This window comes from Ornithorhynchus anatinus, chromosome 2, assembly GCF_004115215.2.
Source record: "Ornithorhynchus anatinus isolate Pmale09 chromosome 2, mOrnAna1.pri.v4, whole genome shotgun sequence".
NCBI lineage: Eukaryota > Metazoa > Chordata > Mammalia > Monotremata > Ornithorhynchidae > Ornithorhynchus > Ornithorhynchus anatinus.
Genome location: NC_041729.1, coordinates 31,896,510 through 31,920,250, shown reverse-complemented (window position 1 = coordinate 31,920,250; position 23,741 = coordinate 31,896,510). Strand labels below are relative to the sequence as shown.

Genomic DNA, 23,741 nt, shown 5'->3' with positions numbered 1-23,741 from the left:
TATGATAAGACAATAGAGAAGCAGTGTGGTCTGGTGGATAGAGCACAGGCCTGGGAGTCAGAAGGACCTGGGTTCTAATCCCAGCTCTGCCACGTGTCTGTTGTGTAACCTTGGCCATGTCATTTGACTCCTCTGTACCTCGATTCCCTCATCTGTAAAATGGGGATTAAGACTGTGACCCCCATGTGGGACCTGCTTCCAAGCTGATTAGCTTATATCTACCCCAGCACTTAGAACGGTGCCTGACACACAGTAAGTGCCTCTAGACTGCGACCTTCTAGACGGTAAGCTCACTGTGGGCAGGGAATGAGTCGATCAACTCTGTTGTATTGTACTTTCTCAAGCGCTTAGTACAGTGCTCCCTACACAGTAAGCAACAAATCAATCAATAAGTGGTATTTATTGAGCGCTTACTATGTGCACAGTAGTGTAGTAAGTGTTTAGGAGAGTACAATACAGCAGTATTTATTTTTATTTATAATGTGTATATATATATATATATATAATTCTATTTATTTATATTGATGATATTGATGCCTGCTTGTTTTGATGCCTGTCTTCCCCTTTCTAGACTGTGAGCCCTTAGTGGGCAGGGATTATCTCTTTTTGTTGCTGAATTGTACTGTCCAAGCGCTTAGTACAGTGCTCTGCACACAGTAAGCATTCAATAAATACTATCGAATGAATGAATGAACAGAATCAGTAGTCATGTTCCCTTCTCATTGATTGATCAATAAATGCCATAAAAAATAAAGATATAGCCCAAGGTCAGTAATGAGGCTTCGGAGTGCCTTTCTGGGGTGCGGTCATTTCTGACCCGGCAAGGAGAAGGTGCCCAAGATGTGCTTCTACTCACGTAGTTACAAAAGCATCACTGGCATCTGCATATGCCAAAAAACCCAGACCAAGCATCGGCAGCCATGTTGTCTCTTGCTGGATGTTCACAGAAAGCAAAATGCAACTTTCTGGTTGTCGGTATGTTCCATATCCCAGAGAGGCTAGAGAGGAAAAAGGCAGGCCTGATCACCTATTCTGCTCCTGATCTTTGGTCAGGGAATATGTCTGTTCTACTGTTATATTGTACTTTCCCAAGTGCTTAGTAAAGTGCTCTTCACCCAGTAAGTGCTCAATAAATACAATTGACTGACTGACTGTCACATCCCTTAACCTCTCCTGGTGCCACCTGAAAAGAAAGGGGCAGAATATCTTTTTGAGGATAAAGGCAATAATCTATGTACAGGTGTTTTGAGTTTTCCGTAGTATTTGTTAAATGCTTACTGGATGTCTGGCATGTACTAAGTGCTGGTGCAGATATCAAGTGCTTACTGCAGTGCCCTGCACATAATGAGCGCTCAATAAATGCTAATGAAGTAAACAGGTTTGACACCGTCCACTTATCCACATGTGGCTCATAGTTTTAACTTCCATTTTACAGATGAGGTCATTGAGGCCCAGAGAAGTTAAGTGACACAGCAGACAGGTGGCAGAGCCAGGATTAGAACCTAGGTCCTTCTGACTCCCAGGCTCGTGCTGCATCGACTAGACAACTCTGCTCTCCTGAGGAAAGGCATGTTCCAAGTCCAGTAATTTTAATAATGATTTCCTGGAGCTCTGAGTTCCAGAGGCCCTGGGTGATGGCCATGGTCTGAGGGGGGAAGAAGGATCACTGCCTCAGCCACCCACCTAGGGAGTGCTGCAACTCCAGACCCAAGCTGGAGCCTTGGCACACACAAACTTCAAAGCGGGCATGTGCTCAGTGCTCGTGGCTGACGGACCCCCTGCGTCCCTGCCCCCACCACCCAGTAAGCCTCCACCTGCCTCTCTGCCATCCCAAATAGGGGCCCATTCAGTCAGTCCGTCGTATTTATTGAGCGCTTACTGTGTGCAAAGCACGGCTCAGTGGAAAGAGCACGGGCTTTGGAGTCCGAGATCATGGGTTCGAATCGCGGCTCTGCCACCTGTCAGCTGTGTGACTTTGAGCAAGTCACTTAACTTCTCTGTGCCTCAGTTACCTCATCTGTAAAGTGGGGATTAAGACTGTGAGCCCCACGTGGGACGACCTGATTCCCTTGTGTCTACCCCAGCGCTTAGAACAGTGCTCTGCACATAGTAAGCGCTTAACAAATACCAACATTATTATTATTACAGTGTAAGAACAGACACATTCCCTGCCCACAACGAACTCACTGTACTAACCACTTGGGAAAGCGTGGCTTTGTGGATAAAGCCCGGGCTTGGGAGTCAGAGGTTGTGGGTTCTAATCCCGGCCCCGCCACTTATGTGTGACTTTGGGCGAGTCACTTAACTTCTCTGTGCCTCAGTTACCTCATCTTTCAAATGGGGATTAAGACCGTGAGCCCCACGTGGGGCGACCCAATTACCTTGTGTCTACCCCGGTGCTTAGAACAGTGCTTGGCACATAGTAAGCACTTAAATACCATCATCTTCATCATCATCAGAGCATGATATAACAATAAACAGACACATTCCCTGCCCACAACCAGCTTAGAGTCTAGAGGACGATCTTACAGTCTAGAAGAGACACAGTCATCTCCAGATGTAGTAACCCCTACTAGCCTTATCTATGTTTCTAGGAGAAACTAAACTGGATCTGCACCTATTTCTAACAGTATCCTCGGGGCGTCTGTTCCTTCCGCCTAACTCCTGGCAGAATACCCGGACAGATATCCACCATCTCCTTCTCCACAGAGAAGGATAGATGGTTAAGCTGTGGTTCAGGAGATGTACCTTTGGCTAGAAAATCTCTCAGACCCTACAAGGAGGCAGGAGAATGACCACAGCAGAAAAGGAATTTTCCTTTTCCCTTGCCCCCAGGCTACTTGGTGAAGGACTACTTGCTTTTCCTTGGCTCGGTGAGCCAAAGAACCTAAGCGAGCGACAGGCTGGAGGAACTCTTCCGCGCTCCTTAAACGGGTTCGGTACGGGGCAATGTGACAGTGACTGTTTATCTTTGGTGGCACAGGCAGGAAAGACAAATGTGACACCACCCGGGGGCGACGTGTCTGCATTTTTATTTTTAATGAAATTGGTTTGTGGAATTACAAGCAGAGAAGCAAAACCAACCACAGTCCTGATGAAGCATATTGTGTTTTCCAGATAATTGCTTATCAGCCCTATGGGAAGTCGGTGGATTGGTGGGCATTTGGAGTGCTGCTGTATGAAATGTTAGCGGGGCAGGTAATTGAATTTTAATTGATTCACATGAGATTTTGTTTTCTTCTGTCCCGTGTAGTTAGAGAATAATATATTTGGTAAGTGGCAGACTGTAGGGGATTGCCGCATCGTAAGAAAAAAGCCAGTCCTAACTTGCGGAAAGCCTGACTCGTAGCCTTTGCTATGTATCCTAGGCTACGTCCTGCTTGCCCCTTCTCCTTTCTGTCCTTTATGATCCCCTCCCCGACCCAGCCATCTCACCTACTCGGCAAATCTATATGGTCCTCCATGCTAAGGTTTCAGTGGCCCTCCCACAAGATGGCGGGTGGCTTGATAAGTGGAAGAATGATCCTCTGAAATTGAGGATGATTGGGTGGGGAATTTCTGAAAATTTAAGGGAAGGGAATCATCTTTCTTTTTCCCTGTTTTTGTGTGCTCTCTCTCTCTCTTGCTCTCCTCTTCCAGGCTCCTTTTGAAGGAGAAGATGAAGATGAGCTTTTCCAGTCCATCATGGAACACAACGTGGCCTACCCCAAATCCATGTCCAAGGAGGCAGTGGCCATCTGCAAAGGGGTAAGAGAAATTTGTCATGAAGAGCCATGATTTGACTCTCAAGTGATTATGCGATTTTACATTTAAATTACGCAGTGGCCTTAAATGAGCATCGATGAACGTCGCTTACAAGTCCATTTGAAAGAGCCACTTTCTAGTGTGGTACAGTTCTGCTTTAATATGAGTATTAGATTTTACAAATCTACAACACAGTTCATAGTTCATTCAATAGTATTTATTGAGCGCTTACTATGTGCAGAGCACTGTACTAAGCGCTTGGAATGTACAAATCGGTAACAGATAGAGACAGTCCCTGCTTACAGTCCCGCTTTCATTCCTGAGATGGCCTAGTCAGATGTGTCACACTATTACTAGGCCAATCCTACTCTCCCAAGCGCTTAGTACAGTGCTCTACATACAGAAAGCCCTCAGTAAATAAGAATGATTGATTGATTCCTATAAACCGCAACCTCACTACTCCCTGGCCCTCAAGGTGTGTTTTTGAGTTTGTTGGACACTAGAGAAATGAGTCGGTTACTTAACATCAGGAGATTTCCTTTCCTAAAGTGTTCATTTGTGACATTAATCTCCTTGATGGGTAGTGCCATTCACAGATGAGGTGACAATATGCTGCTTGGGGTGATGGCCCGCCACGCCACCATCGACAGTGCCTCAGGGAAGGAAGGAAAGGGGAGAAATGGAGGAGAGAAAGGAAGAGAAAGCATAAGCTCATTGTGGGCAGGGAATGTGTCTATCAACTTTGTTATGCTGTACTCTCCCAAGTGCTTAGTACAGTGCTGTGCACTTCCCTTGCAAGTAACGAAGAGTGAGAGTTCAGATTCAGTGGGAAAAGAGAGTTGATAACTCAGATGGAAATAGAGGAAGAGAACTTGTTTATTTATTGAGCACCTAGTGAGTCAGGATTTGGGGCTTGAATGGAAAGGAGTGGGAATCCACTGGAAGTTTTTGAGCAGTGGTGGGATGCATACTGGACAATATTTTAGAAAAATGATCTGAGCAGCAGAGTGAAGTATATGGACTGTAGAAGGGAGAGACTGGAGACAGGAAAGCCAGAGAGGAGGCTAATAGAGAAATCAGCTGGGGATAGGATGACCGCCTGGGCCAGCGTGGTGACCATTTGCCTTTTGGATAGAGAGGAAAGGGCAGATCTTGGGACCCACTATAGAAAGAAGAAAATTGGCAGGATTTCACCACCAGGGAAACGGACAAAGGCAGTAGTTGTCATGAAGAAGCTAGTTGATATGAACATCTCTAAAATGTACCCCAAGTGGATAATCAGTAGAAATGAAGCCACGGATGCAAGTTGACTCAATTTTGTGAAAAAGCTCATTGTTGAATCTGACAACCCAAATAAAAGCTGCTTTGGTGGATCATTAGGCAGCCAAAAGGAGGTATTCATGTCCTTCACAGTCTAGAGTCTCAGTGGCTGTATAATTGATAGCCTGCTTCATCTTGATTGATGGTTAATCAATCCATCGATGGTATTTGTTGCAGGCCTACTGAGTGCCGGGCACTATACTGAGCCCTTGGGAGAGTACAATAGAGCAAGTACACACAATCCCTCCCCTCAAGGAGCATACAGTCTAGCAAGGGAGACAGACGCTAAAATAAATTACCAACAGGATGATGTTGCTGACAACTGCCCTCCATCCGTAGTGTACTGGGGTGCCCTAAAGAGAAATCCCCCCAAAAAGATGAAAACCCCAGTGAATCATCCTGGAATGATTAACAGTACAAGAACAAGATGGCATATCAAGAGATTCAAAACAGTTCAATTCTCTGGTTCACAAAAGAGGGTTGGTGGGGGAGTGATCTTTGCTCTGTGGACAAGTTCATTCATTCAATCATATTTATTGAGTGCTTACTGTGTGTACAGCACTGTGCTAAGCATTTGGGAGAGTATGATATAACAATAACCAGACACTTTCCCTGTCTGTGATGACTTAGACTGTAAGTTCACTGTGGGGAGGGAACGTGTCTACCAACTCTGTTATACTGCACTCTCCCGAATGTTTAAGGCAGTGCTGTGCACAGTGTAAGCACTTAATAAATCTAATTAATCAGCTGATCGATTATCCTTCCGGTAGTCCTTGCTACATATTCATTCATTCATTCAGTGGTATTTATTGAGCGCTTACTGTGTGCAGAGTACTGTCCTAAGCACTCGGAAAGTACAATTCAGCAATAAAGAGAGACACTCCCCGCCCACACCGGGCTTACGTGAGCACCCCAAACTCTACGTTTATTGGCCTCATACCTCCCCAGCCTCAATGCTAACCCCCGTGACAGAATAAGAAGGAAAAGCGGAGCTGTGCAGAAGTTTAGTTCATAATAAGTAAGGAGATATGTACTTAGTTGGGAGTACACAAGCCCTTCACTAGTGCTGAAGTGCGTTTGCAGTAGGGATGTAACCTAGGGAGATTAGAGATTAATCGGGGAAGGTCTCCTGGAGGTGATGTGATTTCAAAAGAACTTTGAAGATGGGGAGAGCTGGGGACTGTCGGATATAAAGGCGGAGGGAATTCTGGGGAGGGGGGAGGAAATGAGCAAGAGGTCAGCGGAGGGAGAGGCGAGAACAAGGCAGCGAGTAGCCCATGCGCTTCTTTCCTTTGACATCTGGCCGTTCTGGGACGCTGCTCGAATAAAGCAGAACTGCAGTCTGACCGTAAATACTATCAGGACTCAAGGGTCAGGACATCATGCCAGCTTCGGGTCTTGGAACATAGAAACCAAAGCAGCACGGGGCTGCCGCGTGGCCTCAGACATTTAGCTCTCTGTATAGTTTCTGGTTGCAGGCTGTCAGGGGGAAGTCAGGCAGTCAGCAGTATTTATTGAGCCCCAGCCCCCTGCCGTCTCCAGAAAATTGGACCAAGTGCTCCGGCGAGTTCAACGAGAAGTAGGAGATCTGATCCCGGATTTCGAGGTGTGAATCGGGTTTTACAATCGTGGTGGTGAAAATGACTTCCGGAAAGAGAACAAAAAGCTGCATCCTCTGATTGCATCTGGCGGACATTTTAAACTAATGCCGTAACAATGTGATGTGTTTAATGCCCTTTTTAAGGCATCTGTTTTTCTCAGTGCATAAGTCCGCATGCGATTTTTGGTAATTAGGCCATCGTAGGTTTCCATCAAACAATTTTATGTTCCCCCAGACCTTCAAAACAGAAACTGCTGCTGGCTATGTCCCTTGTTCAGCAGTGTTTAATTTGTCCTGTTCACTGTTGGAGATTTTATATTTCAGTTAATACTAATAATTGCGGTATTTACTAGGCATTGACTGTGTGTCAAGTACTGGACTAAGCTCTGGGGTAAATATGTGCAAAATATGCAGATCAGACAGTCTCTGTCCCACATGGGGTTCACAGTCTGGAGAGGAAGGAGAACTGCTATTTACTTCTCACTTTACAGATAAAGAAATCTAAGAGAGATAATTGAAGTGGTTTGCCCGACATCCCACAGCGGGCAAGTAGAAGAGCCCAAACTAGAACCTTGATCTTCAGATTCCCAAGCCTTTGCGCTTCCCACTCGGCAGTACTACATCTGTGCTTGATTCAGCTGGCTATTTTTAAAAGCTGAATTAAAAGCATTTAATTCCAAAATTGCTAGAAGAGCGGGCTTGTCCTAAAGGAAGCCAATGCAGATAAAAATTCGCCATTCGGTTCAGAAGAGTGAACACCATAATGCTGGAAGACTGCTCTCCCTTGACCCTCCTATGGGCCGAGGCTGCCCAAGTTAAGCGAGGTAAAACAGAGTGGTCGCCTCCCCTCCATGCTGCTTTTCTGGGGAGAAGAGCACCTCGAAATGACTGAGTGACTCATTTAGGACACCTCATAGCAGCATTTGCTTGACTTGGTGAAAGCAGTGTGACCTAAAGGTACCAGCTGGGGAACTGAATGCCGCTACCGAGTTGTTCCTCAGAACGGCAGAGGCCGAAGGAGACCCTGACTTCCTCACTGCCGATGCCGGAGAACAGGAGGATGCGGTGAGGCACTGGTTGGTGTCTACTGCCGTCTCCATCACTCTCTTGAGGCTGCCCCGCTGCTCCTTCTGGGCTCTGCCACCCTGTGGGTAACTCTTTCTTACTCCGCAGAGAGACTGAGAGCCTGTAGGCTCGGGCCACTCTAAGGGCTTTAAAAATCAATTAATGGTCTTTATTGAGCACTTACTGTGTGCAGAGCACTGTAGAGAAGCAGCGTGGCTCAGTGGAAAGAGCACGGGCTTGGGAGTCAGAGGTCATGAGTTCGAATCCCAGCTCTGCCATTTGTCAGCTGTGTGACTGTGGGCAAGTCACTTCACTTCTCTGTGCCTCAGTTGCCTCAGCTGTCAAATGGGGATTAACTGTGAGCCTCACGTGGGACAACCTGATTACCCCCATCTACCCCAGCGCTTAGAACAGTGCTCTGCACATAGTAAGCACTTAACAAATACCAAAATTAAATTACTAAGTGTCTGGGAGAGTACAGCCCATTTTAAGGATTTTACAAACCAACTAATGGTATTTATTGAGCACTTCCTGTGTGCAGAGCACTGTAGTAAGTGCCTGGGAGAGTACAGTTTAACAATAAACAGGCACATTTACTGCTCACAACGAGCTTACAGCTAGAGAGAAGAGTTTGTTGCATTGGCAGGGAATTGAACCCGGTGGGAGACGAGAATTCTACCCGTCAACTACCAGTGCAAAAAGCAAGGAGATGTCACAAAGCCACCAAAGAAACTAAAAACCCCGGAAGAAGCAGGAGCAGAGGTGAGGAAAAGGAAGAAAGGGAGGTAGGCAAGTTAGATCGTGTAGTATTGTGCTCTCCCAAGCATCTAGTTCAGTGCACTTCACACTGTAAGTGCTCAGTAAATACCACTGACCGACTGAATAGGCAGTAGCAGCAAATAGTTAGCTCCAATCAGATAGATACTGTGACAGAAGGACCAACTTTTCCTTAAGGAACCTATTAAAAAAATACCTAATTTGCATGTGTAACCCCTTCCCTGTGAGGCTCCTTAGTAAAAGGGGGATAGGAAGAGCTCTTTTGGTTCTGACAGGGCCTGTGATCTGGTTTCCTGATGGTTATGGGGATTCCTTTAAGGCAAATTTCCTAGCCTGTTTTTATTTATACATCTTTTCTTTTGCTGAATCCTCAAAGTACAGCTAATTTTGGATAGCAGTGTTCAAAGCAAGCCCCACCCTCTAAAGTTCTGCTCACTTTTCACCCCCTCACTCAAAATGAAATGCTAAAAATCGTTATCCCGACTCGTTAAAAATTAACGTTTGGTTGAAGTATTTGATCTACTCATTTTCTATCGACATGTGGATGTTGTGGGCTGAACGTTATTGTCATCTGCTAATGGCTAGTGATGCTTCCGGTCAATCAATCAATGGCATTTGTAGATGTTTGCTGCTGCTAATCCAAACTGAACCTCACTCATAATTACCGTCTCTTCTGTACAGTTACTGTCTTATCTGCGCTATGCAGCTCATTGTCTACACAGTGCCATTACAGCCTACACTGTGCAGATGTTTTCTGCAAAGTGCAGTGACGGACTATAGTGTGCAGTTATTGAAGTGGTTGGTGGTAGTCCTGTGGTTGCGATGAGTTGCTTTCAGCTGACTAAAGGATTCTCGTTTTTAAGTGGGTCACAGGGAAGTTAATTTTTTTCCAGGTCAGTTAACAGTCAATTCGGCCACAGCCCTCCCTTCCCTGTAATCCTACAAATTTAAAACTCCTAACTTTCGTCAGAATTAGGCTTCTAACTGTGAAGGCCCCTCTCTCGATATGGGTTTGAGAGAGAGGGGCCTCGGGGGTTAATATTTCTTTAAGACTAGCTATAAACATAAAGGGAAGATGTTTAACATAACAGCAAAAACATCATTATCCCTACAGTGCTCCAGGGAATAACTCTGGTGAGTGATTAGAGATTGGAACAGTGATTAAATCTAGCTGTCTGCTTTATTTTCTGTCGCATCCGTCAAAACCTGAAAGCTGTAAATCGGCAGAGAAGAGACCATGATTAAAACATCTGCTGGATGAGGCTGTAATGGCTTTTCTCACTTCTGTCAGACACTCTGTTGCATGGAAGGAAATTTAACGATGTATTTTGAAGTCTATTCTCCTTTGTGGTCGTGTTTTGCAACAGTCTCTCCTGAAGGCCGTGTGCTTTTCTTCGGGCCCTGTGTTTTTTGGATTTAAAAAGACAGCCGTGTGATTTGTCTTCCCTCAAAATACCATCCCTAATTTTAAGAAATCTTAGTCAAGATGAAAGTAGAAATAGTGAAGGCCAACATTAGAACAACTCTAACAGAAAAGGAGAAACAACTTGTAAATAGATATAGAGGAAATATAATAACATGAGAAGGATGAAGAACTGGAATAAGATGGAATATTTCTAATAAGCTGGAAGTTTTGAAAGATGCGGGTCTTGGTCCCTTGCATTTTTTGCCACTTCAGGAATTGGCCAAGGTCCATGTAGGACCACTTATTATTTAAATAATTGTGATGACAATTGTCACCTCTCAGGGTCACATCCGGAGAGTTTCCAAGACACTACCAGTCTCGACTATGGGAGGGAGAGTCAAGCAGAGGCATATCCTTTCCATTCCTAGCTTGGGCAGTGGCTAGCGAGTGGAAGGCAATCTGCTACAAGTCAAAACTCCCCTGTGCCGGGCAGCCGCGGCATGGGAGAGAGTCAAGGGTAGAGACTCAAGTTGACTGCGTGGTAAACTGCTTCCGGATTTTTACCAAGAAAAATCTACGGATCCACTACCAGAACACTTGCAGATGGAGGTGGGGCGTTCTGGAAGAGATGTGTCCATGGCATCGGTAGGGGTCGGACACGACTCGACAGCACAAGACAACAACAACAACGACGATTTGTTAAGCACTTTTTATGGTCCAAGTTCTGTGCTAAGCGCTAGGGTAAATACAAGAAGATCAGGTTGGATGACATCCTTGCCCTATATGGGACTCCCAGTCTAAGAGAGAAGGAGAAAAAATGTTTAACCCCCATTTTACAGATGAGGAAACTATTGCCCAAGGTCACATAGCAGGCAAGTGACAGAGCCGGGATTAGAACCGAAGTCCTCCAACTCCTAGGTGTGTGCTTTTTCTACTAGGCTACACTGTTTCGTGGTACACTTGAGAAAAATTAGGGATGACACTGTCATGCTGGGAATTTGCAAAAGAGGACCTGATACCTCAAAACCTTAAGTTGTATACATAGGAAACACAGGGGGAAAAGTATCATAAAATTAATTTGGATGAGCACCTAAAAGAAAACAGGATTATAAATTATATCCAGAATGACTTCACAAAGAACAAACATTTAAAGTTAATCAAACCTGAAGAAGTGCCAGGCCTGGTAAATTGAGGATGTGGATAGATGTAAATCTATTTTGATTTTTGTAAATCTCTTGATTTTGTTTCCCAGACATATCTATCAATAGATTGAGCAATTGCGATTAAACATCACAGCTATTTGGTGCGTTCACAGCTGGCTAGATAATCTTGCTTGGAGTGGTTTTTGGTGCATATGTGGTAGCCTGGGAAAGTGGAGTAAGTGGTATTCTTTAGTTGCCCAATATTGTTTAAAGTATATGCCAGAGACCTGAATGATGGAACAAAGAGCAACTAACTGGAGGTGAAGAGCGGCCAATCCCTTGGAATTTAAAAGGTTCTTGATAGAGTGAAGAATATAATAATGGCATCTGTAAAGTGCTGGGCTATGTATGGAGCAGTGGAGTAGATACAATATCATCAGGTTGGACACAATCCCTGTCCCACGTGGGGCTCACATTCTAAGTACAGAGAAACTACTGGAAACCAACAAAATTGTGTCCAGAGGAGATACACGGCATAATGAATAGAGGATCGGCCTGGGAGTCAGAAAGTCATGGGTTCTAATCCTGGATCCGCCACTTGTCTGCTGTGTGACCTTGGGCAAGTCACTTCATTTCTCTGTACCTCAGTTACCCCATCTGTAAAATGGGGATTGAGACTGCGAGCCCCATATGGGACAGGGATGTGTCCAACCTGATTTGCTTGTACCCTCCCCAGTGCTTAGTACAGTGCCTGACACATAGTAAATGCTTAACAAATACCATAATAAGAATAATAATACATCCAGAGAAGTACTTTCAGGTTGAAAAAATACACGGAAACAAATGTAAAGGCCACAGTTTTGATATTCGGGCTTTGTTTCCTGAGTATAAACAACTGGAGAGTGCAACAGAAATGACATCACCCTTCCCTTTAAGGAGTTGATAATCCAGTGGAAGAGGAAGGCAGACAAAAATGATTCACAAACAGTGGGAGCAGAAGGAAAAGAAAGCTCTAACAGCAAGTATTACAAATATGTCAGGATGAAATAGCTGAATAAACAATTGAACATATTAATAAATTTACATAAACACTGGAGGTTAGAAATAAAATACGCAAGTGTGAAGTGCGATGGTTAAGTTGGTGTGGGTTGAGTGTTAATTCACAGTTGTGAATTACTCAGGGAGGTCTTCCTGGAGAATATATACGTACTAGCATCGGGGTGATGGGGAATGGAAGATGATTGGGAAATCAGTATTGCTTGCTGTTATTAATATTTCATGTTCTTGGGAAATCAGATTTGAAGAAAACATACTTCGTCTCTCCACGTTCCCAATCCCTCTGCTCAAGGAAATCAAATCAACCCCTGCTTGCTTCAAGGCAGTCTGGTCTCACCGATGCTGTTGTCTCCTAATGGTCCGCTGCTGTGTCCCACTGTTTGAGATCCTTCTTCTCTAAGTCTTTAAACTGTCAGATCTTTTAAACTTTAGGTTAGCAAAACGAAGCTGGATGAAGTTCAGATTCAACAGAGTTTGTTGAAAAAATCGGGGGAAATTTACATTTCATTGAGAATTTTACAGTTAGTAGTTAAAACAGGTAATTATCTTATCTTGGGCTTTGTGCAGATCCTAAACACTGGCTTTAGGCATCGTGTGTCGCATCCCGCAGTTATTTTTTATGGTATTTGTTAAGTGCTTACTGTGAGCCAGACGCTACTAATCTCTGGGGAAGTTACAAGCTAATTCGTTCACTCATTCAATCGGATGTATTGAGTGCTTCCTGTGTAAGGTTGGACACCGTCCCTGTCCCACAAGGGACTCACAGTCTTAATCCCCATTTTACAGGTGAGGAAACTAAGGCCCAGAGGAAGTGAAGTGACTTGCCCAAGGTCACATGACAGGCAAGTGGCGGAGCTGGGATTGGAACTCAGATCTTTCTGATTCCCCAGGCGTGTGCTCTATCCATTAATCCACACTGCTTCTCCAGTTATGTCACCTCCTGAGACCTGAAGAGGAATTCTTTCCCGCTCTATTTTCAGGAGCCTTTAGACCTGGAGATGCAAATATTGAACCCCCTAAATAAAGCTTTGGGGCCTAAGGGCCCCAAATGTGGCTGCATCAATCACTTTCCTACACCCAGAAAGGCGGGTTTATCATTCCATTACTACAGGGATCAAGCTCCACTTGATTTTATTGAACTTCCACAGTGAAAAAGGCTCCTGGGCTGCAATTCATTAGAAACAATCTTTTGATTTTGTCGGTTCCTATATTCCAGATGGTACCTTCATGCTAATGTAACTAAAAACAAATATGTAAACAAGATCTTTCATAATCCACTAACCAGTCTGAACAGTTCAGAAAGTGATGTTCGTTGATTTAAGGCAGATAAATGCAAAATTGGGGATCTTTTCCTGCCATTTATAAATTGTCTTGTTTTTCCTAAACTGGCTACTTGCAAAATCCTCTTATCCTGCCTATTAAAAGTTTATTGAGTAAATTAATAGTTCTGTTTTACAGGCAGACGCCTCAATGTAAAATGAACTGAGTGGATTTTGAGAAAGCACGAGTTACTATTGTAATGTGGACCAAATAAAACTGTAGCTTTTGAGCAAATATCTAGACATAGATTGATATCTACATCCTTAATTGAATCCTTTGCAATTTCTTCAGGAGCTCAGCTGATCCTCAATATTACTCTTAAAAGTACAATGGAGATATGTGAAACCAGCCACAATGTTCTTTTCAAATTATTTTTCAAAAAGGGTACTTATTAGCTTGACAAGGGCCAGATCTTCATGTGAAGAACAGGTTAACTAGCTAGCAATTTTTGAAGTGAAGGATTGCATCCACTGAGCAGTATTGCATTGGAATTCAGCGTTTCCCCTTTGAAAGGGACCAGGTAGACTGTGGCCACCATAGGCCTATCCGGGTCAAACCTGCCTTTAAAAAAGGTCAGAGGATGAAGACTTGGATTTCTCAGGTCTTTTTTTGAGAAGCGGCATAGCCTAGCGGATAGAGCATCGACCCGGGAATCAGAGAGACCTGGATTCCAACCCCGGCTCTGCCACTTGTCTGCTGTGTGACCTTGGGCAAGTCACTTCACTTCTCTGTGCCTCAGTTGCCTCATCATTTGTATAATGGGGGTTAAAACTGTGAGCCCAATGTGGGAAATGGACTCTGTCCAACCCGATTAATTTGTATCTGCACCAATGCTTAGTACAGTGCCTGGCACATAGTAAGCATTTAACAAATACCTTTGTTTTAAAAAAAAAGTCATTTTGATTCCCCTCTAGACTGTATGCTCATTGTGCAGTAATCAATACTATTGATTGATTGATTGATTTTGTTCTGTAAAAGGAGGTAAGCATAAACGTGTCCCTCTTACCCACCACTAGAAGGAAAGGGGAAGATTAAATTCTTTAATTTTCTCGGATAATCAGGATGCTTTCAAATAAACTGAAGGTGCAGTATACCATTCAGTTGAAAACAGAGAGAAGTGTTTTTTTCAACTTGCCCTCCTACGGCCCCTGTAAGAAATAGGAGACTTCCATGATAGGACCCATTACTGGCTTTCAGCCGCCTTTAGTAATTCATACCTCTCCCAAAATGCCTTATTTACAGTCTGAGAGCAAATGACTCTCCTGTACCACCTGGTTCTTGGCATTTCCTTTTAGGCTTGTGAGCTCATAGACTTATCTCAGTGGAAAATGGGATTAAATTATTCACCTTAAGTAGAGTAATATTTGTTTAAAGCCTCCTGTATTTCCTGTGGGTCTTTTTAAGCTGTCTTTGAAATTCCCTTATCAGTTGGGATCACAGTTTTAAATATAGACAAGGTTGTTTTCAAAAGGAAGAGTGGCACTCGAATCATTTTTTTGCAAAGGAAAGTCTGTGCTCAATCCATGACGCATTTCTTAGGCCTCTTCCAGCTCTTCTCTCCTCCCCTTCTCACCTTTGCCCCATGCTCCCGCATTAGGCCTATGTGATGGGCATTTGGTCCTGAGACCAGCTTTTCCGCTTAAACTTGCCAGTGGGGGATACATGATCCTTATTTCTAGAGACTTAACCTATCATCTCTGAATTGTGAACTGGTTTACTTCGAGAGACACAGGGCCTGAATTCCTTAGGGCTGGCAACTCTATCTGGAGGCAAAAAAATTGATGATAAAATCGGAGTGATTGTTTAGGAGCCAGTATGTCGTAGCACCAATGGGTTAATTTTTATTTCCCAGCTAATACATTGTCCCTTGCCATCAGGCTGGTTAATGACTTCAGTTATTTGCTTTCAATTTTATTCTAACTGGAAGGCTTCTTTGCCTGAGGCTTCTATGAAACATTATTTCTTTTATGATAAGTCTCCACAAACAAGTTTATTATGTGCAATCCCAGATGAAGTGGGTGACTTATGTAAAAAAAAAAAAAAAGATTGCTACTTTTAGAATACATGCCTTCTGGAGCATACAAATGCAGAAAATTTGATACATGATACATTCTTATGGGGTGAAACTCTCAGGATCTACAGTGCCTAGGTCTTTTAAAAAAAATCATAGGGTTAATCAGTCAGTAGTATTTATTGAGCACTTACTGTGTACAGAGCACTGTACTAAGTGTTTGGGAAAGTACAATATAAATAATATAACTGGCACATTACCTACCCACAAGTTTACAGACTAGAGTTCAACTGGTCCAACCCACTGCCCTGGGTAAGAATGCACTTAACCCACCCCCGCCAAATTGAAATTGACAGATTATAAGACTTCAAAAACGAGATTCCACAGCATCTCTTAAACTGCTTGTGGAAGAGCTTAAGCATTATGTCCCCTAGATGTCGGGAGACCTAAATAGGTGTGCAGTCAGCCCCAGGTGCTTTACCATTTTTCATAGCTCTGCCTGTGGAAATAAATTCCTCAGAAGTGAATAAGGAAAACCAAATGTAATCCTTTTTTAAAAAAATTTTAAGGGGCCGGGTATAAAACTCTCTGTAATCAAACAATCAATCAATGGTACTTATTGAGGGCTTACTGGTTTACCGAATGAGATTCAGTTTCCTGCCTGATCAAACAATGGTATTTATTGAGTCAATACTGTGTGCAGAGTAGACACGTTCCCTGCCCACAAGAAACTTTCAGTCTAGATGGGGAGACAAACATTAAAATAAATTATGGATAAGTATTATGGGACTAAGAGTGGGGTGAATATCAAGCATTCAAAGGGTAGAGATCCAAGTGCCTAAGCGACACAGAAGGGAGAGAAAATAGAGGAAATGGTGGCTTAATTGGGGAAGACCTCTTGGAGATGTGATTTAATAAGGTTTTTAAAGAAGAGAGAGCAGTGGCCTAGCATGTATGAAAGTCTAGAGTGTATGAAAGGGGAGGGAGTTCCAGGCCAGAGGGAGGATGTGGGAAAGGGGTTGGTGGTGAGATAGATGAGATCAAGGTCCAGTGAGTAGTTGGTATTAGAGGAGAGAATATGTGGTGTGGGTTGTAGTAGAAAATCAGAGGGGTAAGGTGGGAGGGGGTGAGATGATTGCACGCCCCCAACCAGAAATCATCATTGGCAGCACTGAACTGCACGCTGTCTTAGAATTCTGTTACCTAGGCAATACACTGTCCGATGATGCAAAGATATGCTTTAGGAGATTGTCGGGCAGGGTGTCCGTGAGGCAACAAGGTTGAGAACCAAGAGAATATCTCTTGAGCTGTCGTATTCTGTCCAGTTCTTGACATGGTTCTGAGACTTGGATCCAAACCCAAGCACTATATCTGACTCTTTGAGCAGTTCTATCACCATTCCTTTATGGGGCATAGAGTAAGTGCTCAATAAATACCACTGATTGATTGATACCCAACTTTCAGAGGCAAGGTCAGATCACAAAAAAATAACGTCTTGGAATAAAGTCATTCTGCCACAGTGAAGTTAGCAGATGGGATCACACCTGGATAGACTTCGTGAAGAGGAACGGATGATGGTAGGGCAGGATGAACTGAAATCAGGCAGTCAAGAATAAGCAGGCAGAGGAAGTATTTTAAGGCTGAAGTAAAGGGCAGCCTCAGACCGTATGACTTCATGGTGAAAAGCTGAGGATCAATTCTCGTAGACAGACCAGCGTGGAGAAGTAGTGTGGCCTAGGGGTCAGAGCACAGGCCTGGGAGTCAGAAGGACCTGGATCCAATCCTGACTCTGCCACTTTTCTGCTTTGTGACCTTGGTCAAGTCACTTCACTTCTCTGTGCCTCAGTTACCTCATCTGTAAAATTGGGATTAAGACTGTGAGCCCCATGTGGGACAGGGACAGGGACTGGCCCAACTGGATTATCTTGTATCTACCCCAGCGCTTAGAAGAGTGGCTGGCACACATTAAGCACTTAACAAATGCCATTTAAAAAAATGGAGTCCTGCAAACAAGAAAGATATGGTCTTCTTGAACAGCATCATTGAAAGGATCACAAACTAGGCATAGTTTTGGAAATATTATTTACTGAGCATCTACGTGTGCTGAGTATTCTACTCTCTGATGGAAGGGAAAAAGCACGGATGTGAATTAGACCATAGCCCTTAGCCTCCAGGCAAATCACAATCTAAGAATGAAATGAGGAAATGATTTATTTGAAGGTTTAGAGGAGGCAGGATTAACACTCAGTGGGCCTGTTCAGTTCATTGAACAACAGTGTTGGATTTCCCGCTGTTACCTTAGCGATTCTATTCATTCATTCATTTGATCATATTTATAGAGCGCTTACTGTGTGCGGAGCACTGCACTTGGGAAAGTACAGTACAGCAATAAAGAGACACCATCCCTGCCCACAGTGAGCTCAGAGTCTAAAGGGAAGGAGACAGGTATCAGTACAAATAAACAGACATCAATACAAATACATAAAATTACAGATTGAGCAGAGTGTGAAAACTATTTCTCAGCCTTAAATACAGTAAAGATAGGACCTCGGTTGTCCCTGGTATGGCTAATGTGGAAAGAAGGAAATGGAAAATGAGTTACCATTTATCATCCAAGTTTCCCTTTCACATAGCCGGGAGAGCCGAGGAGAATAAAGAAAATTTGTGATGGTGTGTGAACAGCAGTATCTTGGCATTATTTTGTGTCTTCTATTAAGAGATGTAGATCCCAGGTGATCCCAAAAGATGTAGATCCCAGGTGACAGGTACAAAGACAGCTTTCATGGCCCGGAATGATGTCATTACACCAGCACTTTTGGGTTTTGTTTTTCTAGGCAAGTTGAAGAATTCTGCCAGCAACATGTTGCTTTGTTCTGTTTTCTTAATGGTGTTTGTTAAGCGCTTGTAATGTGCCAGGCACTGTACTAAGCGATGAGGTAGATAAACGCTAATCAGGTTGGTCACGATCCCTGTCCCATGTGGGTTTCCCAGTATTAAATCCCCATTTTATAGATGAGGTAACAGAGGCAGAGAGAAGTGAAGTGACTTGCCCATGGTCACACAGCAGACAGGTGGAGGAGCCAGGATTAGAACCAGGTCCTCTGATTCGAAGGCCCACGCCCCTTCCAATAAGACGCACAGCTTTCCATGGTGGTGAACACATGGGCTTCAACACCGATATGTATATGTGTGTGTGTGCATATATATAGGTCAAGAGAAAGAAGTAGGAGGGCGAGAGAGAAAAAGTGAGAGAGAATTTTGTTCTTGATGTTTGAAGGTGATACCACTTATAGGTGAGAATACCTATGGGTGCATACAGGGAATGTATCTTTTTATTGTTGCATTGTACTTTCCCAAGCACTTAATACACTGATCCACACACAGTAAGCGCTCAATAAATGAATGAATGAACATATTTGGTTAAATCACTGTGGGACAAACCCATCCACGTCATGTACTTGTGAAGATTTTCCATTATAGCTTGTTGCTCGCCTCATTGAGTGCTCTTTTTCATCGATCCCTTTGCTGTCTCAATTTTTAGAGCATTGGGAAGATTGTGACTGAAACTCTGCTCCTCTAGTCACAGTGTCCTTGTCGTTTATGTTGTCTTAGTGTGTGGCTTAGTGGAGAGAGAATGCGCTTGGGAGTCAAAAAAGATGTGATTTCTGATCCCGGCTCCGCCACTTGTCTGCTGTATGACCTTGAGCAGACCATTTCACTCCTCTGGGCCTCAGTTACCTCATCTGTAAAATGGGAATTAAGACTGTGAGCCCCACGTGGAACAACTTGATTACCTTGTATCTAACCCAGCACTTAGAAAAATGCTTGGCTCATAGTGAGTGCTTAGCAAATACCACGATTATTGTCATTACTATTAACATTAGTGCTTTTAATGTTTCATTCTCCCATAGGTCCCATCTGTTGCTGACAATCATCCTATATCAGCAATGTACTGGGGTTTCTGTAAGAGCAAACCCCCATGATTCACCATGCCCCAACCCCAGTGTATATATCCGAAGAATGAGCCGAAGCCTCAAGGGGTGTGAATCGATGAAATACACCCGGAGTCAGATGTATATTGGCCATCCCACACGAGCCTTTTGTCTACTGGTCCCTCGACCAACAGAGGGGGTGCAGTTGAGGGCCCAGCCATGGACCGAAATTTCAATCAATTGTATTTATTGAGCAATTACTGTTTGCAGAGCACTGTCCCAAGTGCTCCCTCTAATATCCCAAAATCCTCCACACTTCTGCCCCAAAGCCAGGTCTCCCCATCTCTGAGGTCAGTCCTTGGGTGACCTGGATTGTTTTGGCATGACTGGGAGGTTTTTAAGTGCTGTTGGGTGTTGCCGGTACAATGATCAAATATAGAGGGGCACAAGCAAGAGGTCATTTCCTCTCTCCAAACATGGATTCTGGCCAGTTTTTTTGAAAGGTCACCATCAGTTCAGATGTAAAACCTACTTAGCTGGCAGTCTAGGAGGATGCTTTGTGTCATTCAATTAATTGTAATTATTGAGCACTTACTGTGTGCAGGCTACTGTACTAAGCACTTGGGAGAATACACTATAAAATAGTTGGTAGACATGTTCCCAACCCACAATGAGCTTTCATTCTAAAGGGAGATGTAGATGTGAAAATAAATAAATTACAGATACGTAGGAAAGTGCTATGGGACTGAGAGAGAAGAGAATAAAGGGTCCAAATCTAAGTGCAAGGGTGACACAGAAGGGAGTGGGAGAAGAGAAAATTAAGACTTAGTTGGGAAAGGCCTCTTGGAGGAGAAATGTTTTTAATAAGGCTTTGGGAGTGAGGAGAGGGATCATCTGTCAGATATGAAGAAGAAGGACATTCCAGACCAAAGGCAGGACGTGGGTGAGAGGTCAGCGGCGAGATTGACAAGATTGAGGTACAAAGAATAGAGGAACAAAGCATGCAGGCAGTGTTGTAGTAGGAAGTCAGGGAGGTAAGGTAAGCAGAAGCAAGGCAATTGAGCGCTTTAAAGCTGATGATAAAGAGTTTCTGTTTGATGCAGAGGTGGATGGGCAACCTCTGGAGGTTCTTGAGGACTGGGGAAACATGGACGGAATATTTCTGTAGAAAAATGATCCGGGCAGCAGAGTGAAGTATGAACTGGAGTGGAGAGGGAGAGGCAACACAGGGAGGTCAGCAAGGAGGCTGTTACGGTAATCAAGGAGTGATAGGATAATTGCCTGGATTAACAGGGTAGCAGATTGGATGGTGAGGAAAGGGGGATTTTAACGTGAAGGTTGTACCAATAGGCTTTGGTGACATTGTATATGTGGGTTAAGTGAGAGAGATGAGATGAGGCTAATGCCAAGGTGAAGGGCTTAAGAGATAGGGACACGATAGTGCTGAATACAGTAAAGTCAGATGGAGAAACAGGGTTTGGGTGGGAAGATGAAGAGTTCTGTTTTGGACATGTTAACTTTAAATTATCAGAGGGATATCCAAGAAGTAATGTCCTGAAGGCAGAAGGAAATGCGAGAGTGCAGAGAAGGTGAGAGATCCTATCCTTCTCTCCCTTCCTCTGTGCTTGTCTGTTTCTTTGTTTTTCATTGTTTGAAGATGGCTGTGATCAGCCTGTTGTTTGAAAGTAACTAGGTTTCTTCTCCATCCTGTTTTATAGTCAATCATTTTATCCTAAAAAGGGCCCAAATCTCTGCCTGCCCCTCACCCCTCAAATAGTGGAGGAACAGCTTGACCTAGTGGATAGAACATAGGCCTGGTTGTCAGAAGGATCTGTGTTCTAATCCTGGCTCTGGTACTTGTCTGCTGTGTGACCTTAGGCAAGTTAATTCTCTGTGCCTCAGTTACCTCATCTGTAAAATGGGGATTTTTTTTAAAGTTATTTGTTAATAGCTCACTATGTGCCAGGGACTGTACGCAGTGCTCGGGTAGATACAAGCTAGTCAGATTGGTAACACTCCCCGTCCCACATTAATCCCCATTTACAGATGAGGTAACTGAAAACAGACAAGTTAAGTGACTCACCCAAGGTCACATAGCAGATAAGTGATGGAGCTGGGATTAGAACCCAGGTCCTTCTGACTTTCAGGCCTGTACTCTATCCACTAGACCATACTGCTTCTCACATTCACTCTGAGCCCAATGTGGGACATTGTGTCCGACTTGATCAGCTTTTTTCTATCTCAGTGCTAGCACAGTGCCTGATACTTAGTAAGTGCTTAAGAAATACCAAAAAAAAAGTGTACGCAACTGCTCCCAAATGTGTTCTGTTATCTCAGGCATCCAAAAATCCAATATCACAACTGCTCCCAATAGCAACCTCCTACCACCCTCCCCAATTATCCTTAAACAGTGAGCGCCATAAGAACCATGTCCAATTCCTATCCATACTTTTTTTCCCCCATCACCTAGTACAGTGCTTTACATTTCATAAATCATATAACTAGAAGTCCTTCTGCTTTGCGGTCCTTTCAACATCGCTGTTCAAGGAGACCACCTGCTTTCTTGCGTAAAAAAAATAGAGGACAAATGAAACTATTTCAGATGCTATAAAAATGCCCATTTTGTTTTCATTCTTAAATTTTCAGAAAACTTCTCATTTTGTTCGAGCACAAAGAAATTTAGGTAGCATTTTGGTAATTGGGCAATTGAACTTGGGGTCTAATATTGGAAAAATCTGGTGAAAGTAAGGCATATGTATTTGACTAGGTTAATAAGCTTTGTTCAATTTGACTCTTATATTTTGGTCATTTCAGAAGGGTGGGGGAACCTGCATTTTACTGGAGAAATTTACCTCACTGCTACAAACCAGAAAGATTCATTAACTCTATGATGTTTGCCAGTGTGGGTTTGAGTTGAAATGAACTGTTCTTTTCGAGTAAGGCAATTCATCTTTGGAACTTAAAGCCTGTATTCAACTTGCCTGATTCTTTCAGTTCTTATGATTTTTTTTTTCAGAAATTTGAATGTGATTGGTGTTTCAGGCTCATAACAAGATAAAGTGTGAATTCTCAATAGGCCTTTGGTGAAAATGGCATCTGGCAGAAGCTAGCATCATCAATCTCCACCTTCTCCTCTTATTCTGTTTTGACCAATGCCTCTCCCTCTGGTGTCGGAGGGGTTGTTCTTGCTGTGTGACCTTGGGCGAGTCACTTCACTTTTCTTTGCCTGAGTTCTCTTTCCTACGTAGACTGTGAGCCCCATCTGGGACAGGGACGGTGTCCAGCCTAATGAACTTATATATACCCCAGTGCTTGGAACAGTGTTTGACACATAGTAAATGCTTAACGCCATCAAAAACCATAAATGTGGGTCATATAATGCAAGGCTCGGAAGTAAATAACGAAGAAGGTGTGGGGAAAATATTTCGCATACTCAACTAATTTTGTTAACCGTTATACGACTGGTTGATAATGTAAAGATGCCTCACATTTTCCTATTCTGCCTTCTTAATGACGTTTTTCTTTTTCTATTCTCTAAGCTAATGACTAAACACCCAGGCAAACGTCTAGGATGTGGCCCAGAAGGGGAACGGGACATTAAGGAGCATGCATTTTTCCGATATATTGACTGGGAGAAACTTGAACGCAAAGAGATTCAGCCCCCGTACAAGCCGAAGGCTGTAAGTCAACTGTTAAATCTTCTTTACCTCTCTCTGTCTCTAACTCTCTTTTTTATTGTCCTTTCATATTTGCTCTCTGTGGACACTGGGGGAAAATATATGCAGAATCACACGATATAAACATATCCTTCAACTATTGAAGTCTAATTACACATCTCCTTTCACTGAAGAGCATATACGTTGGGAATATTGAATCTTTAGGGGTTTTTTGCACTCTGATAATGGCTGTTTTGACCAAAAAGAAACTTTTGGAGAACACTTTTCTGATGAGTAAACTAGCATACAGCTATGCTTCGGGGACGCAATGAAGAATTTCTGATTTCACTTTGATTCCTTCCATTGGTTTGATTGGATGTCATTCTCACTTCACACTGATGTTGAAAAGGTCACATTGTTTATCTCAATCATATTTAAATTTAGTTCAGAAATATATGATGTGACTGAGTCAGTAATAAAGCAGTAATTCACTCATCAACTTTTACCCAAGGTGAAATACAGGACAAAGCAAAAGCTGAATTGTTTATGAATGTTAGTAAAATCTCCAGAGAGTAGTCTGGCTATAGAGATAGGCTTTCTGTTTCTCTCCCTTTTAATTCAGCAACTAAATTTTTGCCACACACCGCAGGTTTAGATTTGTGTGTGTGTAAATGTGTGTGCATGTATGTGTATATGTCGATAGTTTATAAAGC

The 23,741-nt window shown here is 43.3% G+C and overlaps 1 protein-coding gene and 1 non-coding gene across 3 annotated transcripts in view; both read left to right on the top strand.

Annotated features, from left to right (window-relative positions):
* Window positions 1–23,741, top strand: part of PRKCB (protein kinase C beta) — a 438,119-nt gene that overhangs the window by 374,091 nt on the left and 40,287 nt on the right. For both annotated transcript variants that reach the window (XM_029057467.1, XM_029057466.1), the window contains exons 14-16: window positions 3,118–3,198; window positions 3,640–3,747; window positions 22,912–23,052. In XM_029057467.1, coding sequence (XP_028913300.1) covers window positions 3,118–3,198; window positions 3,640–3,747; window positions 22,912–23,052 — 330 coding nt within the window. The remainder of the gene's footprint in view (window positions 1–3,117; window positions 3,199–3,639; window positions 3,748–22,911; window positions 23,053–23,741) is intronic.
* On the top strand, window positions 10,244–10,381 carry LOC114809671. The gene has a single exon (XR_003757448.1). It is a non-coding gene; the product is annotated as a small nucleolar RNA SNORA7 (small nucleolar RNA).